The 26,069-nt window shown below is 34.4% G+C and overlaps 1 protein-coding gene and 1 long non-coding RNA gene across 3 annotated transcripts in view; one reads left to right on the forward strand and one right to left on the reverse strand.

Moving 5' to 3' along the window:
* The window catches only part of LOC100750170 (glycogen-binding subunit 76A), an 84,291-nt gene that overhangs the window by 15,995 nt on the left and 42,227 nt on the right, over positions 1–26,069 (forward strand). The window contains exon 1 of one of the 2 annotated variants that reach the window (XM_003492911.4): positions 15,062–16,455. The exons of the other annotated variant lie outside the window; for it this stretch is intronic. Coding sequence (XP_003492959.2) covers positions 16,375–16,455 — 81 coding nt within the window. The 5' untranslated portion in view covers positions 15,062–16,374. Of the gene's footprint in view, positions 1–15,061; positions 16,456–26,069 lie in introns of those variants that run through there. 2 annotated transcript variants of the gene reach the window in all.
* LOC112213647 lies at positions 17,384–18,398 on the reverse strand. Its single transcript, XR_002947538.2, has 2 exons — positions 18,000–18,398; positions 17,384–17,888 (listed from the first exon to the last, which is right to left on the reverse strand). It is a non-coding gene; the product is annotated as an uncharacterized LOC112213647 (long non-coding RNA).

Consider the following 26,069-nt stretch of genomic DNA (forward strand, 5'->3'; position numbering starts at 1 on the left):
GATGCGTTACGCACGATAATGCGTCTTAAGAGAGCAACGAGATTTTTCTCCCTTTTCACCGCGGGACCACACCCTTAGCCAACTCGTATACCGGGTGTCCCCATGAGCGTAACAACATAATTGCAATACGATGGACGATTATCGGCGTGACATTAATAACGAGTAAAACGGGACCATTATTAATCATGCAAGTTGGACGCGACCACGGGGGAAAAATACGATTGGCCGATTGGCCATTGCACTCGATAATACGTCTCTGGACAGGATCGCTCTCGTTGCATTCTCTTTGCTTCTCTTTCTTTTTTCTTTCTTCTCTCTTTTTCTCCCTTGCGTCTCTATTTTCTCTTTTTTCGTTCTTCTTTCGCTCTCTGTAACCACTCCCTGCTCTCAATTATATCGAGCGTGTTCGTACAAGCCAAGAGGTTCTCTCTGTGTTTGTTAACGTTCTATCGCGAAGCAACGTCACGCACGGCATCGTACGACACACGCCAGACTTGTTGATTTTTCCCGCGAAAATCACCTCACATGGCTGCGTTCGACTGTTTCACGCGCGATCTTTCTCACTCTATGAAGTATCGGAAGGAAACGTGTCTGACAGTCGCGTGTATAGAATAGAATACATTGTGCCTCGTAACGCTGTTCCATAGTTTGGCTATTGTGCGCGAAATTCTGCATGTGATGTAAATAACTCTTCTTGCAGCAAGCTTGGTTTTTCTACTCGCAAGTTTTTTCTTCTGTAAAGAATTCTTCAAGTATGTATTAATATACCCTAACATGTTTAAGTGTCGTACGTGGAATCTTTCTTCTTCTGTAAATATCCTTCCTATAAAACGTGTCATTCTTGTACTCGGAATATTTTCTGTTTTGTAACATGTTCGACTGTTATACGTTCAATTCTTCTCGCTTTAGAATACTTTCCTGTCTTGCAGAGAATTATTCGTGTATAATATTTGATCGTTGTACGTAGAATGTTTCGTATTCTATAAAATATTTTTCTTATAACATGTCTCGTTGTTGTTGTTAATATATCTCTCGGAATAGTTTCTATACTGCAACGTGTTCTTCCCTGTTTCGTGAGAATTTTACGAACAAATTTTCTTCCAATAACGCGAAATCCTGTCTATTCTGTAAAAAATCCTTCCTATAACATGTTTGCTTTCTATAAACAGAACTCTTTTTCTTCCACAAGAATTCTTTCCGCGTATCTTGTTTAACTGTTATATATAGAATCCTTCCTACCATATAAAGCAAAGATGCTGTACTGTAAAAAATCCTTCATGTAATGTGTTCAACCGTTGTACGTAGAATCTTTTCTGTTCTGCGAACAGCTCTGTCTACAACGTGTTCCACTATTATACACGAAACCTCCTCTACCTTATGCAAAATTTTTTCTCGCCTTCGAAGGCTGATCCTATAACAATGAGCGCCAGTGTACCCATAATTATTGCTTTATACAAAATCTTTTCTAATTTGTAAAAAATCATTCCTATCATGCACAGAATCTCTCCTACATAGCATAAAATTTGTCCTATTCTGTACAAAACCATCTCTATACATTTGTACAATAACTATTGTTAACTATAATTGTACAATAACTATGCATTAAGCCGCTTATTTCTTCCTTGCTACTTTCCACAAAATTCCTCAAAATATCCTACAACCCTGTTTCATGTAATCCTCGTACGAAAATTATCGTGCTGTGTAAAAAATTATTTTTATAACACGTTCGAGTATTATACATAGAAGAGTCTTTTATATACATTTTTTCTAGCCCTTTAAAGAATCCATTCCTATAAAGCAATTTATGCTTTCTGTTCCTCACAAAATTTTTCCCGCCAACGATCTGCGCATTCGACTGTCCTTTGCTCGAAATCCTTTCTGCCCAACAAGGAATCCTTTTTCTCGTTGCGCGATTGATTGTTGCGCACAGAGTCATTTCTACCCTGCAAAGTATCTTTCCTATTACGTCGTTGACTTTGACTATCGTGCGTGGAATCTTCTCTATCGTGTAACACTGTCGTGCGAGGAATCTGTGTTAGCTTGTAACGAGAGTGAGTGATACAGATGAAACGCGACGGACCGCGCACGGCCTCGCTCGCGTCTCACCTTGAGGAATGCTTTTTTAGTGCGCCGTTTAAAGGAAGCGATTATTTTTAGCATGGCGCCCGTTGTTGCTCGTCTTCAGATGCGGTCGTAACCGGTGGTATTTCTGTGGTTGCTTTTTGCTTTCTTGCGGGCAGCTTCTGGGTGATTGGGAATGTTGACCCCTCGATCATCGCAGACGTGCGATGAAAATTGGATTAAAGAGACAGCGAAAGTGTAAATAATTGGATGATTCGAGGCACATTAAAACGATATGGAGAATATTGATCTATGTCTTCTTATCGCGTTCACCGCTGATTACCTTTTCGTTACTGATAAATAATTTTCGTCGATGTGTTTCAGTTGATTTTACCAAGCAAAACATAGTACGCGTGATACGCAAAGCAATTGCATTCTGATTAACGAGATCGTGGAAGTTTAAGAGATAGAAAATTTGACGAAGAAATGTGAGAAGTTTGCTTCGTGATATGAGATATGAAATTTTACCAATGTATTGTGTGTTTCTGTTTTATATAGATGGACTGAATTTTGTTAAATTATCAAAGAAATACTGTGAAATATACGTATAATATAATATCGAAGTGCTCCGAATATTTAAATCTTGTACCTTTATATGTATAATCTTGAATAAATTCATATAACGAACTTTTAGTAACATTGTCGTTATAGTAATAATAAAATTGATATGGTATATTTAATGTTTCCTCTAAACAATATATATATATATACGGAATAATTAAATCATTACACCGCAGTACGTGATGCTTTAGTTACATCAATTACGTTCAAGAATATAGTCAATGTTTAAGGTCGTATTAAATTAAGGAATGACGCATTCCGTAAATCTCAAAGCGCGAATATTAATAACCCAGATCTAAAACTGTTCCAAGCACTACGTCGATAGCGATATACACATATACCGTTTCCTTTCTATCCACTACAACAATTATCTGCAAATTTTCTCGATAAATGTGGCACTGTTTCCATAATTTATTTAGAGTCAGATGATTCATCGATTCCACGACAAAAAAAAGAAAAAAAGGAAAAAGAAGAATGAAAGCAGATAAAATCCAATTTGCTCTATTTCTAGTAATTTATAAGTGTTTTGTTTGTTTATCTCAAGTAGATGATAAGACGGCTTATCAACGCGGGGCCATTGACATTTTGGTCATTCATACTAAAAATACGTAACGTTGTTCTAATTCCCGAGAGTCCATTTTCGTCGTTAGATCAATGATCGATCAATATTTCGCCGGAAACCGCGAAACGTCGCTGCCAGCCGAGATTTATTGCAGGAACACTTGTGGCTGTGAATTAATATTTATAGCTCGTAGAGCATGGTAATAATTTACGCGACTATCGACAACGGGTCTTTGTCCTAGACTGTTCATGCGTATTGAACTTTAGATACGTATATACACTCCCGTTCATAAACATTAGAGCATTTGTTAGGCCCTCTTGCGTAATTGATTTAATATTGTGTTATTAGTAAAATTGTACAAGCCATAAGTTACAAGTTATTGATACTAATAAATAGATTACGAATATCTACGGTTTCATGGGACTTTTAAAGATGCAAAAATATAGAGTACGTAGAATATGTAAGATCATATGAAATATCCGATGCACGGTAACCAGTATGATATTTGATAGATGAGACAAATCTTTGCTTCTATTTCTTGGGAAATTGAATATTTCAAGGATTCGAAGGAATTCGAACGTACTTCGTGGAACTCATTGTTAAAAAGAATAAAAATGTCCGTGAGAAAGAACCATTGAAAAAACAATGAATATGTTGGTTAATACATCGTGTTAAATTTTTTGTATAAATATTAAATATTACATTTTTCTTGAATTTTCCTACGAACTTTACAGCCACTCTACTTGATACATTGGTATGTTATTCGTGTAATACTGTGTGATAAAGATTGATTGTAAGGCGATTATTAGAAAAAGAGAAAAGATATACAAAATATACAAAATATAGGTAGAAGAAGTAGATGGAAAAATCAAAGTGACCCCAAAAGGCAATTCCCCAATTGTTTCGGACAGTGAAATAATCTGCATTTGTGATACGAACAGTCGGCGTTTTTTTTTTCTTGAAATCGCTGCGACTTCGTTTCGCAGATGTGCGTTTGTACATACACATATGGACATACTCTTGCCTCTGGCCAGGAGTTGATGAAAGCGGAAGAATAAGCGATTGTCGGTGCATTTTAAGGGCCGTTCTAATTAAACGAGCCGGTTTGACGTTCGGTCCTTTGCTTCTGTAGATCGATCAGGGCTATTGGTAGTTGTTAAAGATCTTTTGTAAGTTCTCGTTTTCAATTAATGAGACGGAGCTTGAAGCCAAAAACGTAGCGAAGAAACAATAAGAATAAGAATTACGATTATTTAGACTTTAAATCGTAGAAGTTTATTTATAGGTGTTAGCTATTATTATTATTTTTATTATTTTTATTATTTAGTTATATGTATTATTATTGTCACGCTCTGAATAATAAGCTATCGGGAGGATAATAATAGTAATATTATATTATTATTTATAATTTTTATTTGTTATTCTTATTTATTATTATCATTGTTACAAGATAATTTTACAGATTTATTCGAGCAAAGCGTTGTACGTGAAAGTTTACGCGTACGAATTTTGGATGAATTGTAATTGAATAATGTGAAAGATTGACGATGAAACTATAATATTACTTTGCAATATTATATTTTAATAATAACAAAATTTGAGAAGCCTGTGATTTGACAACACGCTAGATATTTTATACGTCTGTTTTTCTGTAGATTAGTTTAACGGAGAAACAGTAAAATTCAGTTAGTTGTTTTGAAATATCATTTATATTTAAATACATGTTTCTGCAAAATCTCCTTAAAATCTTCTAGAAATTTTACACAATTTGGCATGAGTAGTACAACTACAGTCGATGTTTAGAATCTAAAGCTTTAACCTTAACAATACACCAATCTGCCAAAAATTACATAACGTTGCACTTTTTGATCTGGGGATCGTAACAGTTATAACCCAAATTAAAAGAGTATACGAATTAATATCTTAGTTTAAGTAATTTTTGATCAGAAATAACAATTACAAAATGATAAAAATGTTAAAGGTAACCGGAACGTCTGAAAATTAATATCTTTCAATCATCTAGTCTTCTGACCAATTTCTTTTAAATTTAGCGATCGTTATCTTTCGCCTGAACAAAAATTAACTTTTTCTCAGTGATCTTTCCTAAAACTTCCTCTTTCTTAAAACTTTTAAAAATAATTATTATTTTCGGCCCCCTGCTTAAGTGTGATTACTTTTGAACTCGTATCGATCTTATCGATGTTTTTCAACTATCATTTTAATTTTTATCTTCCATTATCTTTCTACAACCTCGTTTTGTTCGAAAAAGAAAAAGAAGGAAAGAGAACGCAAGGAAGAACATGGAGGCGTTAAAAATTGGAAGGGACAAGATGCTTAACACGTCTCGTGTCTATTGGTCGTAAACTTGGCAACTAGTAAAATTGACGACACCGCTGCTACTTTGGTAATGACATCGTTTGAAATCTCCTCTCGACTCTAAGGACCTAGATTCTTGTTCGTTTAACATTTCCTGGTATAAGTTGCGTTTCTTTAAAAAAGCTTCTTCAGTGTCACTGCCACTCTTTACCTGTCTTTAACATCATCTATCCACTTTACCAGTGGAAAGTCCAGTAATTCCTGATTCTATGATTCTCTTGATTCTAATGGAATTGGTTACAATGCTAATCAGACACGAGAATCCTCTTTGGAGAAATCAGAAACAGTATTAGCAATCACGACGTTTATCTCCCTTGTTATGCTCGTCCATGGATTTTTCTTAGACGAGTTTCTCTTTAGAAACTTTGTTGCTTGAATATTTTCGTAGCGCAAGTTTTAGTTTCAACTGAGAAAATGTCTTTCATTAACTTTTCACAAGTTTACGGTAGAGTAGATTCTTGACCCATTAAAGCCCAAACAATGCGCGTGTATGTGCGCGCGTGTGATGCATTCTAACGTTACAAGTACATCAATTTCTTTAAATTTCATAAAATTATGAAATAAAGAAAAAGATGTTAAGCGAACGCTTTGTCTTTCATCGTCACGATATTAAGGATACAAAATTCGATAATGCAAATTAATCGAAATAGATTTCAAATGAAACGCCGTTGCATTAACGGAAACGTCGGCTGTCAATGGACGAAAAAATTTTCCAACGATGGAAAAACACAATTCGGTCGAAAATGAGGCAAAGGGTGTAGCAGGATTAAACTACGCCCATAAAGGATCGTGGCATCGATGACACGTATTATAAGCACCAAGAGATAAATAACAGGACACGTAGTGGCAGGATTTTGTTGTCTGGGGCCAGTCTGTGCACGATATTTGCTTGTACTGTCTCTCTACGTTTCGCTGGCATGAATTATCTTTATTGCTCTTCTCGTTCTCCTTGCTCACCGGGCACCCACGACACGCACTGTTCATGTGACGATCAGAGTACGACGATATGCCCAAGTCTTACGGCGCAACGTTGATATCGTTTCTCCCTCTACTCAGCGTTACTTCCTTTTTCCTTCGAGTTTTCGAACGGTGTTAAGGATTCCAGTTTCATAGCTTTCCAAGTTGTAGAGACACTTGTATAATTTATTGTTTATCGAGCAGCTAGACACAAATTTTCGTCCGATATTTCCTGTACTAAGTTTAGGACAACGTAGTTTGAGGGGAAAAATTTGTTGCTTGACCCTTGCAGCATGGAATTTCCTTTTCAGCTTGTGAACAAATTTGTTTCTTCATTAATCGTCGATAATCGAAACGCATTTTTTGAAGAGGTTGCTTGAAGTAGATGTAATATATCGAAGTTTGAGACTGTTAAGAATTTTAGTAAACAACTTATTGAATTTGCATGCTGTGCAGATGCAACATCGAACATCAAAAGATTCGGATATATACAGATTATTTACGTTATTAGTTGCCAGTGTTTCTTTTCCGTATTTTATTAAGACAAGTTTAACTTTCGTGTAATTTAAGAAATATTATAGTTATAAACGAACGTGAAAACATTCGTCATTACGTGAAAACTGCAGAAAATTAAGAATATTATTTGTGCGTAAAAAGCAGCGAAACTTTGTCTTATTTATCTCTTTCATAAATTTGTGATTTACGAAAGGAGGAAGTTTTTGAAGTAAATAATGCGAATACCTTGTATAATATCGGCCTAGGAAATTTTCTTCTTAAAGTAGTTGCAACGAATATAAATTCTTTTCCTTGTAAAAGTTTGCGAAACTCGTTGAGAAACTTGCAATTGTATATTCTGTATATGTATGGATGTGCCAAGAAAAAGACGTGTACTGAATAAGATTGCATGCAAATAGAATTTTTCGTTGCTTCTGGAGTAAATCAATAATACCAAATACATCGTACAAGTATTTTATAATAATATTTAGAAAGTGGGAAAACGAAGCAGACCTTCTTTTAATTTTACTTCTCTTCAGTTTCATCTTAACATCGTATCGATCCTTCTCGCTAAACCAACAATCGTCCAAAAGTATTGATTATATCATAGAACAATCCATATGAATTCGTTTAAGTTCTGCTGTTTGCCAATCTCGAAGACATTTGGCATCCTCTCGTCTATTCAAGAATAGTTCCTCTTCAATTTTTATTTGGGTCATTGCGTCTATTCGTTTCCTAGGATCTTCTCCTTGCCGCTGCGAGACAACACTTCTGACAAATAGGTTTACAATCGATGAAGCCCCTGTTTCACTTCACAAAGAAAACGTCGTCGATCGATGATCGATACATACTTGGAGTTACGATTCTAATCTTTGTTTAATCAACCAGCGACTTGTCTATCTCCTTGTTCCTTTCTTCTCATCGTTAGAGGCTTGTCATCGTCTCACTCGACGCGGTGAATGGATTCAATGAAAACAAAGTGAGGGGAATGGACCAGAAAATCAAGCTTAATGAATATTAATGAGTCTATGCGTTTAGTAATTTAAGTACCAAGGAAGAAAAGTTCGATTAACCTCTCGAATGTTTCAGCTCGATATTTTGTTCTTTAATAGACGTTTAATTCGCTTTTATTTAGATCTCCTTCATAAAGTTGTGTATCTTGTACCGCACGTACAGCAATATTTTGGAAGAGAACTTGTAACGAAAAGAAAATGTACAGAGTTATGTTTTCCATATTCTCCCGTCTGCTAAATCGTTTTTGTGCAAGACGATTGTTAAAGTAAATGGAAAAGGTGAAAATCAGTTGGAAATAAATTACAAGAATATAGCAGATAGAAAACATTAGAGATACTCTATTGATACAATTTTTGTAAGAGTGTTCTTGGTTGATCAATAATATTGTTGATATTTCAAAGTTCTCGAGGAAATTCCGGGTTTTCGATAAATATTAAGGATACATATTGATCCTTTTAGCTGAGGATCTTGAAACATTGACAATACACATATATCGATAGTCTGAAGTTTGCTATCCTTTTAAAGCTTGTTATCCTTATGGAACGAAAGTAAGACTTGTCTGGCCATTTTAGATATAAAGGGAATGAGTTGTTGCAAATAGAATGGTACACGATATATCCAACCATTTTTTCATAATATTATACTTGAAACATCTATGTGACGTTAAAGCGATACGATAAAAATTGCAGAAACATTTAGGATGATCCAATAGAAAAAACATCGTTTCTTTTAGGAAAGAGAGAACTTTTGATATTTACTTATTTTGATGATTGGTACTATACTTTGAGATTGTTGTTTAAAATTTTCTTCATTTGGAATTTAGAACGCGATTCTCTGTATTTGGAGCAGTTTTAAAGGAGAACGTGTTTAACGTAATTTTAGCAATTACAAATATCACGCGTTAGTAGGTCAGATTTAGAAACTAGATCTTTCATAAATTTGTACATTTGGTATATGGAAAATTCCGAGTCTGTATGATATTCTTGCAATCCAGAAAAAAAACGTTTAATGATATCCACGATCCTTTTCGTGTGATAATTGCGTGAAAAAAATCCGCGAATCGCTCTAATTAATACGCAACACGTATACGAATTGCCGACAAGTTAAAATTAGTCGTAGTCTGAATATCTTTAACGTTATCATCGTTGTGACTTGTATTTAGGTCATCTCTTATCGCGTACCTATTTCGATAAGGTGCAGAAATCAATGAATGATTTTTTGCTGAAGTTGTGATATCGCACTTGTTATAATCTAGGTTCCACGTTTATATTTGGTTTCGATATTTTTGTTTATAAACAATAAGTTTCTTTAAAATAATATCGTCTACAATTAACGAATCGTATGGATATTAAATTGTATCTTGTGACAACAGTGTGCGATTATTACCTTAAATTGTGACAATACGTCAAATTACTCTATGAAAGCTGTACTAGTTTATTTCATGGATCGAATATGAATTAGATAATTTCTAGATATATGTAGAATAGAAAGTTTCTTTAATAAATATTAATACGATATTTTAACAGTATTATATGAATGTAATAAAATGCTTAGAAAGTCCTAAAAGATCCTAAAATATCTTCTATATCAAAGGTACCATTTTTCCCGAAAGAAAGTGACACTTTTTCGTTTTAAAGTGCGCTACAAAGAATGCAATACAGTTGTATACGTCGTATGATGTACAATCACGTATAAACAATATGTCAAAATAACAAATACCTATATTGCAGGATATAAAACGAAACAACATCGATTATGTGGACCTAGTGACATAGATACTCTTCAGATCCAATATTTATAGATACGAATAAGATGACAATACTTTCTTATCATCTGCCTATTGCTTCGAAGATAATAATATCGCTATAAAACAATACTTGCTGATGTTATTCACATTTCCAAACAATTCTCGCGCATTTGTAAATATGAAAATGCGAATGTAAATCGCTTATCTGTCGCATGGTAAATAGAAAAATTCCACTCAAGTATTTATCGCTATCAAATACATCATTTTTTACTAAAACGATTAAATATCGTCTTTCATATAACGCTGTCTATAGAAACATTTCTCAAAAGTACCCTTAATCGTCGTATCTGATCATCGCAAGATCACCGACGTAGATGATTCGAGACTTTTGCACAGACGCGCATATATCTCTATCTTCGATCAAGTTGACATCTTCTTCCCTATTAGAAGATTCAATCTGATCCGACAGTCTCGTAACACTCACGCGTCGCGCTCATCGTGTCTCGGAGACATCGATGAATCTCTCTCACGGTCCTTTAGGTGGATGTACGCGACGAACCCGGGAGGCAGTCATTCTGGAGGCCGCATTTACGCCTCATTTCATTATTTGCAGCTCGAGTCGAGCCTGATGCTTTCTCTCTTTATCCCGACTGAAAAACGAGATTGCCTAGGTACCGGAGTGACCGTGTTGGCGTAGGTCGCGTACAGTTAAGTCGCGATTACAAACGCGTAGGCGTTTCGTACTGTCGCGATAAGATCGATGAAATCGGCCGATAAGATCGATAGGAGTTCCATTCTTTAATAGCAGGAATTGAGTGCGCGCATAATTTAATAATATTGCATCCTTGGTTGATTTACGACTGGCCGACGACGCATCAAATGGCCGGGCTGATTTCCTTTCTTTTTCTTTATCCTCTTTTTTTTTTTGTTGCCAGCTGCACCATAACGTACCAGTTTACGAGGTGCACACACTTCGTTCGCCCTGATTTCGTTCGGGTTTATCCTCTCGGTGCCATTGAAAAATATTGCTCGGTTTCCTAACCGATAATAAATATACCCACGAAAGTATTTTGCACACTTCCTATAGAAAACTTTTGCGTCCACATTGCGCGCGTTACATAAAACATTTCGAAATTTCATTAGCATAGTGACGAGACACCGTTGACATTACCATATTGGTCAAATTTGAAACCAATCTGAAAATGTTTGTGGAAATTATAAGATATCCATTGTAAATATATGTTTAATTAAAGTTTGGCGTACAGCGTGAATGATCATTTCAAGTGCATACAACAAGTGTTAAATGTATGATTACACTGAATACAGGTTGTTCGACAAACAAGCGTCCGATTACTTTCGCATATATTAAACGAAATTCTATTTCTTTTTGAACGTGTTTCTCTCACTCTGTAAATGTTTCAAAAACATCGATTGTCACGACATTAATTGCTTGTTTCTCATTTCAATAATAATCATATAATTATCATATCGTCTCGTGTGACTTCAATTACAGCGGTCGATGAAAGTATTTAAACAGTTACCATAGGAAGCCTGTTATGTTATGTATTTTAAAATTTTGTAAAAATTCTAACGAGACGCACGACTATCACGATTATATTGATAAAATTTGAAACCAATCTGAAAATCTACTCAAAAGTTACGAGATACCAGGTACTCGTTATAAACATGTACTTAATGAACAATTAATATACAGCACGAATAGCCGTCTTAAACGTACGGATACAAATAAAAATGAAGAATATTTGAGCGATTTTACAACTATGAGAGGCAGCATGTCATTTCTTGAGTTTGATCTACTAAGAAAATCGGGAGCATGCTGAGCAGAGAGGTGTCTTTCTTTGAACATTACGTAGACGTACCTACCAATTAACTGACAGTCTCAGTGGAACAAATATGGAAGCGGTCACTAGAACAAGTGCATATTGAGGTTTAAGATCTGTTTAAGATCTGGATTAAAAATGTATAGATACAGATTATTCCATTAAAGTTCATCTCTGTTCGTGATTCTCTCGAATTAAGCATCCTGTCATTTAAATCACTTTTAGGAAAATATTCATATATTCGTATCTGTTAAATACTAATTTCTTTTTATATATGACAATATATAACAAAATAAACAGAAGTAAAAGTTCGTAGTTCCAAATTAATAACAGGAATTTCTTAAATTCACAATCAGCGCTTCGACTCGATAATCTTGGAAGTTTCAATTCTATTTTTTAGTAATAAAATATTTAATTTTGGTCGTTTAATATCTTCTTCCGTTTTACATGTATCTGATCGTGCCTGTATTTGGACATTATCCAATATAATCTCACTTTCAAGAATTTTAAGTCTCGTAACTTTAATTGCAACGTGTTGTATGACGCATTCTATATAATTATTCGCAATCCGATGAACATAACTTTCGGGCATTGAGTATCTTCGATTCCAGATTAGCTATATTATCCTCTAGACGACAGAGCCAGTACGACACGTTTCAATTTGCACATTAATTATTTTTATGTCTTGCAATTAGAATGATTCACGCATTAACATTCTCATATTAAAGTTCCATCGTTTATTCTCACATTGTTATAAATATAAATACGATATAAAACGCGTAAGTGGATAGAAAATTTTTATGTATTTATGGGAAGCGTATTTCGTAACATTCGATATTTGGCAAGTAAAACGAACTTCTGTCCACAGATTCCATTCTTTAAATTAATTCATAAAAGCACGAATTTGCGTAAATATTCGTACACCACACATAAGTAATTAGTAAAATTGTAGTACGATTTGCATATGGAAAATTTCTAGGTTGGGCATTTTAGTTGCTTCATTAGCGATTCAGACAATGCGACGAATAACAAACAATAGTCTGGTAACTGAGAACTACAACTCATGGTGAAAGTCACGTTTCAGCACGTATCGCCACTGTTGAGAATTTATCAGAAACTTATGGGAATGGTTAAATATAGAAACCTGCGCTCGAAGAGTATGAATGAACCTTACGGGTGTTCCCTCTTTGATGACGAACGTTTATTTTACTTCGCTTGGAATTGGTTTTCACGAGCGCGGCAGCAAGTAGCACGAGAAACCAGGCGTTTTGTAACAAACTAGTATCGAGGGAGTTCATCATTTACATAATCATGTCGCATGAAAGATAATCGAAAAAATTGCTGACTCAATTTTAACGTCAGTAGAAAGTACGTAATTCGTCTAATCTGTGCTTTACATTGAATATTGACGTTATCAATAGCTTAAAACATTTTTCAATGCAATTATTTGTCAACATAACAGTTGTCAACATAACAGTTGTCAACAATTAAATCAATGCAATTTTCAATGCAAGTATTTATCAACATAACAACCGACATAAATTTTTTAACGAATTTGGTGGAAAGTGGAGTGCTACTATGTAAATTTTTTTTACTTTCTGTTAATAATTGCTTGGTTGTGATATAGAGATAACAGACTAATTTGCAATTAACGAACGAGTACTTCATTCAACGAACTGGTGTTACGTTACTTACTCACGATAGTCATATCATATCTAAGGAAGCCATCGATCAAAGCAAAGGCAATATTATTAATTTTTATTAATGTTTCAATGTTATTAATTTTGTCGAATGTTATGCAGATTAAATTTTATCCTATTTCTTTGCAGTAATTATTTAAAAAAAAACGAAAATTCTTCGTAAAGTACGATGTTATTAATTTTGTCGAATGTTATGCAGATTAAATTTTATCCTATTTCTTTGCAGTAATTATTTAAAAAAAAAACAAAAATTCTTCTTAAAGTAGGATCATCTTTTACTGATTTCGGAACTCAAAATCAAAATCAAAATATAATATTCAATGTACAAAATAGTCCAGTGGAAAGTGTACAAAACTAAAAGAATAAAAGAGGACGCGGAAAATAATATAATACATATTACAATACTGAAGCAAATATTGGAAATATCATCATTCACGATGTAATTAAGATATCACTTATAATTATCGTATATCGCATTATCGTACATGCAAATATTTACACTCTCGTTCACAAATCGTTAGATAGCTTCGTGAGTAGTGTCTCTCTAGTTATTATTTATTTATCATTGAAACATGATATAACTTATTTTTCCTTATACGTAATTGACAAGTGTCAACTTAATTTTATAATTACAAGATCTGTTTATCTTTATCCTAGATACACAAATAAGAAGCGTCTCGTACATTATATGTACGTGTGTTTGTAGTATTCCATGTGATATACATCAGTTAATCATCGTCAATTAACAAATTCTTTACTAACACGATATGATTTACACTGAAATTTAAGTTCACGATTATCCCATAATTTTTTAAACGTACAAATATATCTCACCTGAAATTTTCAATTAAAACGATACTTTTACGAATCCAAACAGAGAAACAAATAAGTATACTGCGAATATTTATGCAAATTATGAACACAATTGTAAGGAAAAATTTGTTTCAACCACTACGTATTATACCAAGTACTCTGCTCTGGATATTACATGTATTGTTGTATTATTACTATTACATATATTTTCCTACAAATATATAAAAATTCGCCGTCTATATGAAAACTATAGGAGAAGAACATTAGTCATAGTTTCTATTTTGCACGGAAGAGATCGTGTTTTCCGTTTTCATAAATTTCAAACTATTGCCTATGATAATATTAGATATTAAAATTCAAGAATTATTTTCAATCTTACATCTTTGGATTTAACAGCTTCTCAGCTACATCGTATTAAAGTACCATTCTTCGCGCACAAAATTAGAAAATCAACAAAAATGTACCAATCGTGTCCTTCTTCTGTCATCATTCTATACAACGAATAAAGCAATTCGCCAAAGCAAGACCCATTGATCGTATCACATCGGAAAGTCGATGTTGGTTCGCACGAGCCCTTCTTTTTTCTTTGATCAACTTTCTACGGAAAGTCGTGGCGCCACGCGTCAAAAATCAGCTCGTTGACGTTTCACTTCTGACGTTGAGTTTTCCTCGAAAAACAAATCGCATACTTCGCTACTATCGAGGAAATCCTGCGGATTGGATCGCGGCAGCCGTCAGGACGATCTGTCGATTCTAGCAGAATGCAAGAACTTATCAGTCGTCTTACGAGCAGTTGCTATGCGTTATGGAAGGGGTCCCTGGAGTCACCTACTAGCTCGACCAGTCAGAAGTCAGTGTGTGTAAGCCGGCCGGTCGTGCCGGCTCCTTTTCTGTCTTTGCTCTGCTGCACCTTCGTTTTCCGAAAAATCGTAACTCGACTGCACGTTCATTCAGCCGCATGCCATAGATCGATCGGGCCAAGTGTCTCGTTAACAGTCGAACAAATTGCACCGTCAAAACCTGCGATTTCCTAAAAACCACAAAGCCTTTTATCCGTCACGAGAAACGAATCATGGTGGTCCCGTTAAGGAGGGATATTCTTCGTGAACTTTTCTTCCACGCTGTGCCTTGAATTTAGCAGAAAATTCGTGATTTACAGTCGAACAGCATTTTAAAAAAGGAAGAGACAGTAGAGATTTTCTCGTCGACAGTGGAGCATTGCATCGAAATATCGTATTTTCAAGGAGAAATATCGAGAGACGTTCGGTCGTCGAGAATGCGAAGAGGAAGAGACGAGGTCGAGTGAAATTTTTATCGAGTTTTTGTTGTTGTTGCTTTTATCGGGACAGAGGGCACAGTTTGTGTGAATCAACGGACGGGAAATTAATAGGCCGAAGATGTTTAAAATTGTACGACGATTTTGCGTTTGATGGGATTTTATGTTTGCTCTTTTGTTATCTGTGGTGGTGAAGAAACTTTAAAAAGAGTTTGAAAAGTCATTTCCTCTCTGACCTAGGGAGAAGAACGCCGTAACGTAAAATCTTGTCGCTCTCTATTAATACTTGTGTTTCAAGGAAATACGTACGATACAACGTATGCAGAAAACAGGTGGAAAATAAAATAAAATCGTGCATCGAAGAAAGATATCGATTTTTTAGAATTTTTCTGAAGAGACGTTTATTGAAAAAAATTACAAAATTCGAAGCAGTCGAGGGGTTAAGACTACACAAAAAAATTTGTCAACGTTAGAAAAGACAGTGTGCGACGTATAAGTCGTATGTTTTGATGGACTGTGAACGAAATGAATAGAATTGTGATTTTTACACGTTTCTGAAAGTGAACTTTGTCGGCTGTATTGCCGAAGACGATAACCAATAGGCAACAAAAAGTACATTTTCTTGACGATACGAGAGTAATGTTATTTATTACGGATTGACTGTTTGCTGTTTTCTGATTAACTTGAGATATAGATCGATTCGACTCGAAAACAATTATTAATTGGCGCCGTACAAAGTAGATAATCCTACCTTTTTCGATAACATCGAATATATTTAAGAAACGAAACTTTGCTTTTTCGAAAATGTGAGGACAAAGATGCACGAAACCGACTGGAAAGTGCTGGAAGAATCTTCATTGAAGTATAACGAGGTGCCTTCGATCTGATTCAATACGATTTAAGCAAGGAGCATGATTATGACGCATACGGAAGAAGTATCGACGACTTTCGAGTCGAAAACACCGACAGAACAAATGAATGGCCACTCTATGGTGAATAGCTCTTTTGTTTTTTCTTAATTAAATTAATCAATTTAATCTTTCGCCTTAAATACCAACGATTTATCCAAAGACACGTAAGTCGTGATTTGATCCGGGATTTTAGTATCGCGATATTTTACGTTTAATAGACTGCAGGGTGTCTCTTTAAATGAAAATTGTAGAAGTGAAATACTCGTTATAATAATATTGGCGGATATTATCGTGAAGCGCCACGTTTCGCTCATTTACATTGGCATTCATCGATTTATCTCGGTATATCGAAAAAGATACGTAGTATAGTAGATAAATTTATTTGTTCTGAAATTAAACACCCATATCTAGTAACGAGCACATTTATATTTAGTTTGCTCCCCGTATCGTATCGCGTATGACTTTCAGCATTTTCTCTCCGCGTCGTGACGCGACGGTGATTTTAACATAGCGCACAGTTTAATTAGTATATTCGATCTTTGATATATGCAAAATACGAAGAACAAATGTCTGAAAATCAATTACGTATCGGCATTTAGAGATTAAATATGATTGCGTTATGATTAGTTAAAACAATCGATTAAATGCGCGAAGAGAGAAAAATTTCATGAGATTTTAAACTATCGTTTGTTCTATCAATAGCGCATTAATGCAATTTAATAAGTTAAACTAAACTAATTTACATACGGAGATCGCAGTAGAATGATAAATTACATTTCCCAGCATTTCATAGATATAATATATTAAAATTTGATATGATTTCGAAGAATTTCGTATTACTAACACTGTTCTCTGTTTAGTTTTTGGATCAACTATGTATTTTGGACTGTCTGTTTCTCGAATATATCGAGAATATATTCATAGTCGTCGATATTCGAACTACCAAAGCAATTCAAACTACTAATATCAGTTTCTCTATCTTTGTACTTATTAAAAATATGTAAATGAATTCGGTAATTTAATGTGTACTTTTATTGAGCCATTAATTACATATTCTGATATAGATGATGTATTTTGGTCATATTGTTTCAATTCCAATTAACTATAACGTGCTTAGCTGCGTATTAAAGATCGTTAATTTGAAACGCTTTTGATTGTTTTTTTTACACAGTTTCCTGAACTCAATACTTGGTATTTTATAGTCTTTGCGTCCAACAGGTTGTTCTACTTCCCAACCTGCTGTCAATTAATAATAACGACATTAAAATCGGAAGATTAAAATAAGCTCATTACGCTGTTCTTACGAGCTTCGTATATATCTAATGTTCCCAGCTATAGCTTCGGAACGATGGAAATAAAACGATTGGAGAGGGATCTTATTAGATAAAATTAAATAGTCTTGTTTTATGTGTTCACTTCTGAAGTAGACACGTTCCAATGATTTTAAAGTCATCTCTCTTTCCTTAGATAGAACTATAAATCTCCTCCTATACTCTTCCTCTAATCTTCATTCTCTACAAAAGAAAAAGCTATAAAGATACCTACATTGGGAACTTATTAATTCAGAAAATATTATAATCCTAATTTTGTATGAAAGACAAAAAAACATATAACACAGTACCTACCTTTACGTATATGTTTCATACTCAGTTTTACTCGAAATACACTCCAAAATTTACAAATAAATCAAGAAAATTGCCTACTAGTCCTATTTAAATTGCTCGTTTCTTTCCTGTTGATTTAATCAAACCGATCGAATCTGTTTGAACGACCCGCGTATTGTAACAAGCTATTTAAGCGTAACGATCGGTGTGAGTAATCGGTCGAGAACTGATTTTTCGATGGCAATTATGGTTGGCCAGGTTATTGCCCTTGCGGTGCGTGCTATGAATGAATTAACGTTTCACCGCAAAACGAAGGCCAGGTTGATGATAATAGCACGGCTTCTGGTACACCTTGACACCGAAAATATCGTGAACGAGAGTTGCTGTATTCGGTTGCAGTGCCGATCGGCGGTCGACTGCATCGGACCGAACCTCATCATTTCGACGACGACGACGACGACGACGACGACGACGCAATAACGTATCTATGTATAGAGGATGTCCGCGAACAGAGTCTTACCGCGCAGTATCTGCTTCTCTGAACCGCGCGATTCGCACGGTCCCGCGTCGATCAGTTGAAATTTCGCTTCTTACCACGCTTCACTCTGGTACGTAATCAAATTCAGATCATTTCTATCGACGAGCTGACTTATTCCAGTTAGATTCGCGTTAGGTTCGGTTATTAGAGTACACTGATTTATCGATTCTGATAGAGGAATAGAAGATGTTGGATGGAATTTCATCGAGAACTATTTTTCGTTCTCTGGAAGGACACGAGTTTCCAACTATCAAAGATTGAGAAATTATCTATGAATCTCTTTTAGAAGGGCGCTACGACGCTTATGCAGTTTGCATCTTGTCTATTTTAGGCTAGGTCCGAGTTAGATCTATTTATTGCAATGGTTCGTCTTGGCACGCAACGAAATTTTAGTAATTTATACACTGATTTATTCGAGATTTAATTTTGGTTGGGAATTCTATTGAGAAATACATTGGAATTATCGAAAATCGAGAAATTTTCTATGAACCTTTCTGGGAAAGCTTTGAATAATTTTTATTTTGACTATTTTAAACTATTTTAGACTAGATTTGAATTAGAATGCCTGTTGCAATGCTTCGTCCTGGGACACATGGAAACTTGGATAATTTAGATTGACTTATTCTAGATTTAATTCGAAGAGGTAATACAGACGTTATAATTATGTCGAAATTTTAGAAATTCCAAATTTTGAATTTGGAAGGATAGTGAAAATTTTGTATGATTCTTTTTGGAAGCCATTAGATTCAGATTGCTTTCATTTATATGTAAAAATGTATAACAATAGGAAGTAGTTATAATAATATATTAAATGAATTTCGTGTAAATGACTATAATTGTTTATAATCTGTGGAATATATAGCAGAATCCATAAAAATACGATATCCACAGCAATGAAATATTCTATATTACAGAATACAATATTCTATTGCAAAGATAAGTTGTGTTGCGTATTGACACAAGTATACCATACAGTTATAATCTGAACAATAAGATCAATCTGCTTTCAGAATATCATTCAACTTCATCAACAAAATTATCAATAAAAATATCCAAATATTTTTGAACGATAGCATTCATATATGTGTTTGACCCTCAATCAATAATTATTTATTACAATAACATGCCAGTTTAGGACTCTAGAAGCAGTTCCTTATCAAAATATACAATATTTAATTGTCAGTTTGTAAACACATTAATGTACAATTATTTTAAAACAATGACTAGTTATATAATCAGTGAATAAAATGCATCTTAGGATGAATAACATTTTGAGTAATTCCGCATTTCTCTGACAACAATGCATTGACGTATTCATAGAATTTTCCATGTGGCAGTTAGTCATCGTGTTCCTCGACAGCTGACAATGAATGAACGAATTCTTCTTTTCTTCCAGCGTAGCACTTTGTTCGAGATAGGGTGTAGCTTTATTGCCATGCAAATGCAAGTAATACCGATAACTCTGATAATTGACCCTTCTTCACTCGAAATAGCATTATTGAACACTTCGTATATATATGCATACGGTATACTAGCTTTTCTAATAATAGTTATGTTATTAGCATTCTTATACAAAATTTGGAATTTCTGAATTTTCTGTTAGAATGAAAAGGACAGAAATGATAAATTCGATTAATAAAATATGCAACGTAATTACGATGAAGCAAGTTTCCATCCTTATTTTCACAATTATATATGCTAATTAAGATTGTAGAATTATTATTATTAAAAATTATTGAAATAATACAGAAAATTGATAACTATTCAACAATTTTCAGATTGTTACGCATTTCTTCAATATAAAATAGAAATTATTTTTACTCCTTTAAATAATTCTACAGAAATTTGCATATACTAACAAAAACTATTGTGTGTATAATAATACAAAATAATAATACAAAAAACAAATAAGAAAAATTCTGAAACTATTGTAAATTTCTCAAATAGGAAGTAGAAATTATTGTTATTCTCACAAATAATTTTATAAATAATTTATACACCTGTTTTTGCCTGAAGATAAATCTTTCATACCATCATATAATGCACGTATTTTATTACAAATATATACGATGTGTGCTGTTGTACATTTTTACTTGCATCCGTCGTATATTATAATTTACAATGCAAGGACAGATTATTGACCCTTAGCGAATTGACACACGTGACATTCTCCTTCTTAAGGCAATTTAATATTGAAAAGCCGCGGCGATAACCTTGTCGGGTCGTTTGATTGGATATTAATGGATATTAATAATTTCATATGATTCGCGTAAAAAACAATGGTCTGTCGAGAAGATGGCAATGTCACACAAATAAATCGGACATCCCCTTGTCGCGTTGGTGCCTCACGAAACTTCTGGCCACGCGATTGCTTCATCGTCCTTGCATACTTATGAATACAAATTTTTTGAATAACCGTGCATTCTGATGCACCAGTCGTATTTTTTTCCTTTCATTCCTACCGGTCATCAAACGGGACGACTCGTTTCTTTTACGTAATGAAACGACGAGGAACGAACGAGGACTGTAGTTCTTTTACTTCCATGTTCGAATGTGGTTCACGATTTTTTCCTTTTTTCTTTTTTTTTTCTTATATTATACGATTTAATTATTTCGTTCAGAGGTGCAATCGTGCATTTTTGGGCGGACTAAAGTTACCGGTTTCTTCTTTGAGAATTTTCTACCGACGTATTTCGTGCTTTTTCTGTGTTCGTTACACGTGTTTTTTCTTCTTATGAATTATCAGTAGGTTGTTAAGATGTCGCTTCAGGACGCGAAAAAGTGTTCAATATTTGCGGTCTTCTTCATTTGCATACTAGAAGTAATGTTTCATTTTGCGTACAGCCGACATTCTGATGCTTATCTAAGACAAATATCTCGTCGGTGGTTAATTTGTCATCGGTTGCTGTGATACGTCAAGGAAGTTAATATAGTTTTTACTTTTGACAAATTAACAGGTTTCATTTGTCTTGGATAATGTTCTATTTCTATTCTCATCCTTACGAAGTTTAACTACAATTAATAAGTTTGTTATCTTAAAACATAAAATTATGGTATCGAATCAAGTTAAAATTAGAATATGAATTTTGTAAACGTGCTTGTTTTTCAAATCGTTTAATTGAATGGAAATTGAAATTTTTATTTACCGATTCTATTATGATGGAAGAAAAATAGCATACACGCCATGCTATAAGCACGAGATTCCCAATCTATGGGTCGCGACCCCAAGGGGATCGCAAAGTGTTTCCTGGGGGATCGCCGAGGTTATTTTTACTTGCATTATACAATTATTTCTATAGAAATTTTGTACTCAATTATTATTATAGGAAATGTTATTGCATAGAATTTCAGTCCTTGTTTGTTTCAATATAGGTTCCGGTATATAAATTTTTATCTATGCAAAATATCAAACAAATATTAAAATATTACATGAAATTCAATTTAATATTCAAATTTTATTTGATGTCTTAATACTTTTTAATATTTCGCATAAAGAAACATTTATACGTTCAGATCTATAGTAAAATTAAATAAAATTTAAAGTATTATTAAATATTGTGAAGTCTTATTAGAAATGTCTTTTTACGCCAATATGTGTGACTAGAAGTTATAGATCATTTAGTAAATAATTACAATAGCATGTGCGACTCGAAAAAGGTTCATAATTTTTTTACTTAAATTCATAAAATAATTAAATTAAATTAAATTAACAATTAAATACATAAAATTTTTATTAAATTTTTATTAAAGAAATAAGTCGAAAGTGGAGAAACTGAGCTTGGTTTGACGCTGTGTAAACCGGAAGTATCGCGAAACTTTGTAGGTTCTACAAATGCGTCTGTGCGTTTTATTACAATTGCGAATAGTACCGTAAACTCGTAAACGTACGTATACGTAATATGCGTGTCGCAGATGTTTCACGACCAGACGCATTAGAATACGCACGTTTATGGTTGTGCGTAAACGCAAACGCCTTTGTCAAAACGTGTTTACACGAACTTACGGCGAGCTTGATGATAGTCAATCGTGCGGAATATAGCGAATGTTTCAGCAATAAATATTTTTATTTCTACACCCGATAATAATAAAATACGATGTGATATTGGAGGTCAATAAATGTCTGCAAAGTGTTTATTTTAATGTTCATTGCGTAAAGTAATATTGCTTATTCATTAGTTATGCATTATGTTCATGTTATCAGTAGTTCGTCGAAACAATCTCAGACAGCTTTATCTTGGTTTTGGTACAATGATCCACGAAAGTTGCAATATGAAGATTGTTTATTATTCGTTGTAGTTTTTGGATGAAATTTCATTAATTTCAGTTAATATTGTTTTTAATGTGTAAACTATTAAATTATCAACTCGCAGGCTAACAGATGATACGATATTATTCAATGACAAGTGAATCGATATTGTACGTATTGCACACGATATGATATGATACGACGATTATTTTATTATGACGTACATTTTAATCAATCGGCACATTTATTTTTTTTATGTAAAATTGTACGCACCAGTATTTGTAATCTGTGTGTTTCATGTACGTATGGGTATTTGGAAATGAAAAATTTCTAAAGTTATAAATCTAAATTACAATGTTGATTTATATATATAGATAAATAGTTAACGCAATTCTATTTATCAGAATAAGTCGTGATGAGAAACATTTTTCTCTGTCTATAGTAAAGTTATTTAAAAGTTTTATTAATTCCATATCTTTCAAGTTATTCTTTTATTTGATCTAGAGACAAAATATTTGTTTCTCTTATCTTCCTGTATATTTCAAAACTACCGGTTATCACAGTATTAGTTATCTAATATTATACGTCATGTTCATCTATCAGGCACTAACGTGTTTTGTTTTACACGTTAAATAACGTGAAAATCAGAAAACCGATATAAATTAATTTATCTCCTTTTCATGCAATTTTCGTGTATCGATTAGATCCTGTCGTAGAGAACTCAAGACACGAAAGGTATACTGGAAGTTGTTTAAAAATCACATTCTTCCCTGGTTCTTATGTAGTTCAATTTTTATCTTATCACGGGCTGGGATCTTTTTAAACTTGAAACTTATAATTATCATTAATGGTGGATTCATTACTTGCATGTACGTAGGTACTACATCGCATGATTACTATTATGCTATTTAACTTTCATAGCACTGATGACGACAACATTAAGCGTGTTACGAGATAAAGTGTCTAAGGATAGATAGCGGTGTAATTTATTAGTGTAAAATATTTAACATTAGGATGCTAAGAAGTGCAGGTATTTTATCATCTTTTTTTCTACATGATAGAAACCGCGCTGATACAGCACTTAGATATCTAAGGGAATATAAATTAAGTCCCGGGAAGCATTCAGGTCACAGTGGGATAAGATCGAAAAATTATAAGTTACGTTTATTAGAAGGGGACCCGGGGTAACTTTCTCACAGCTTTAGTCGCGCGGTGCATGAACTTTAACGTTAAGTTCAAGACACTCTTGTAACAAACTCAAAGCTGCACGCTCATTACGTGCATCTAGCAAGCACAAGCCTTTAAATTTCTAACTTTAGCATCGGCTTAGCTGTTTAAATGGCACGGGAAACAGCACGACCACTTTCGTCTGAACAGTGTGGTTTCTGTGGAATTGTAGAACAGATAGCAACTAACACATTCCTGTCATCGAGTATATTTCACCTAACACCAAAATGCTAGATTAAGAACTTTCCATAACCGATCATTTTATTCTCCTGCTGCATCTTACGATAGCTTTGTTTAAAAAATAAAAAGGAAATTTTTATATATTTCATTTATTTATTTTATATACGTATTTCATATAGTTGAAGAAAGAAATGAGAGTTCGAGAAAGCTGCGAAGTAAAGTCGAACCGTCGTTATACATTTTCATAGGAAATTAGTTTTGTATACGATCGACATTAATTTTGCAATATAATCGACATTTGTTCTTATGATTTAACAATAAGCGTGATCTCTGTACCTGTTATCGAGTTTCTTACTTAAAATGTTAAATATTTAAGCTATCCAATTTTTACCCACGCTAATTTCATAAGGTTCAAAGCTGCCAATGTTTCCCAAAACTTTTACGTTTTTTCTTTGTAATGTAAATTACCTAACAAGAAACGAGCTGAGAATCTAATTAAAAATTCATGGTATTTCATAATAAGGTTCTATGATACAGTTATTCTTTATCTGATTTATTCCATAAATCAGTGATAGATTTGAAAGCTTTTTTACTATGTGGCGAGCAGAGATGCCGTGGCTTTAAAGAACGTACTCCATCGTGGCAAATTTTCTTGCACGCTCAAACTCCACTCGCAACATGCACGCGGAGATCTACACGCGCGTCTATTCTGGACAAAGACACGATGTCCCCGTGTCTAGAGACGAAGTGACGCGTATCTTTGCCAACGCCACGAATATACACCCGAATCACGATAAAGGGATAGTTGTCATGAATATGGTTACGACTCTTGATCATAGTGATACACGAAGGACGTCAGTATTCGCTATTCACGACGTGCGACTAAGTCACGCCAAGATTCTCTTCTAATGTATCAAACAATAATCGTAGTACGTAGGATAAGTTTTAATTAATAAGTTACACAACTTTTAGTAAGAGATCGATACGTATTCAATCGATCGAAAAGCAACCGTTTACAATCATCTCAGCTACATCTACATCCTTTTAAATATTTATTACTGAACGTAAAACCACATTCGATATATCGTATTTAATTACTTTAACTGTACATTTTGTAAAAACAGCTATAAATGATCATTTACCACTCGTTCGATTATTTTTCTCACAGCCGTGTTTAGACAATGGTATCTTGTAAATTACATTTAGCTTACAAACATACTGAAATTAAAAGAACACGTTCGACAATATCCACTCAAAAACGTTGGATAATTTCAATTTTAGAGATTCAATAAGGCGCCATATAAAGCAATAGCTTGTAGCTAGGCGTCGGTAATTGGTGGAAAAACAGCGAAACACGTGGAGCGACGCTGGAATTAAGGCAAAAAGCCGATGACTCTGGTAGGCCGAACGGGAATGTGGCGATGAAAAGTGCGGTGAAAAGTGTCACAAGCAGAAAGACAAGACGCGGCGCTCGGATAGTAAAGAAGCGATGCACGCGCTCGACGCATCGGTCTAACGGTAACTGCTTCCTTTTACGAGATTAACGATCGCGATCCTGTCGTTTTATTATCGAAAATCCAGCGGTGTAGCGCATCGCATCGAGTCACGGCGGATATGGCGATCTAATCTGCACGAAGACGTACGGCAGCCGGATTTATTCGTGGTTCAGCGATCCTGTTGAGCGCGAACCTGCACGTTAAGGTCCCTTATAGTCGTCCGGGCTCGTTGCGCGAAACTCTCCCAAGCTTATCGCTATGGTCCAGCTACGAAACCGGGAAACAAAACGGGCCCCGTTGTGCCCGCCACTTTACTGAAGTTACTAACAAGCCTTCTCTTCTCCTAGTATATACACCACCCCCGTCACCCTCCGCGTACACTCCTTCCTTACGTTTCGCCGGCC

This window comes from Bombus impatiens, unplaced genomic scaffold (assembly GCF_000188095.3).
Source record: "Bombus impatiens unplaced genomic scaffold, BIMP_2.2 scf_0899, whole genome shotgun sequence".
NCBI classification, from domain to species: domain Eukaryota; kingdom Metazoa; phylum Arthropoda; class Insecta; order Hymenoptera; family Apidae; genus Bombus; species Bombus impatiens.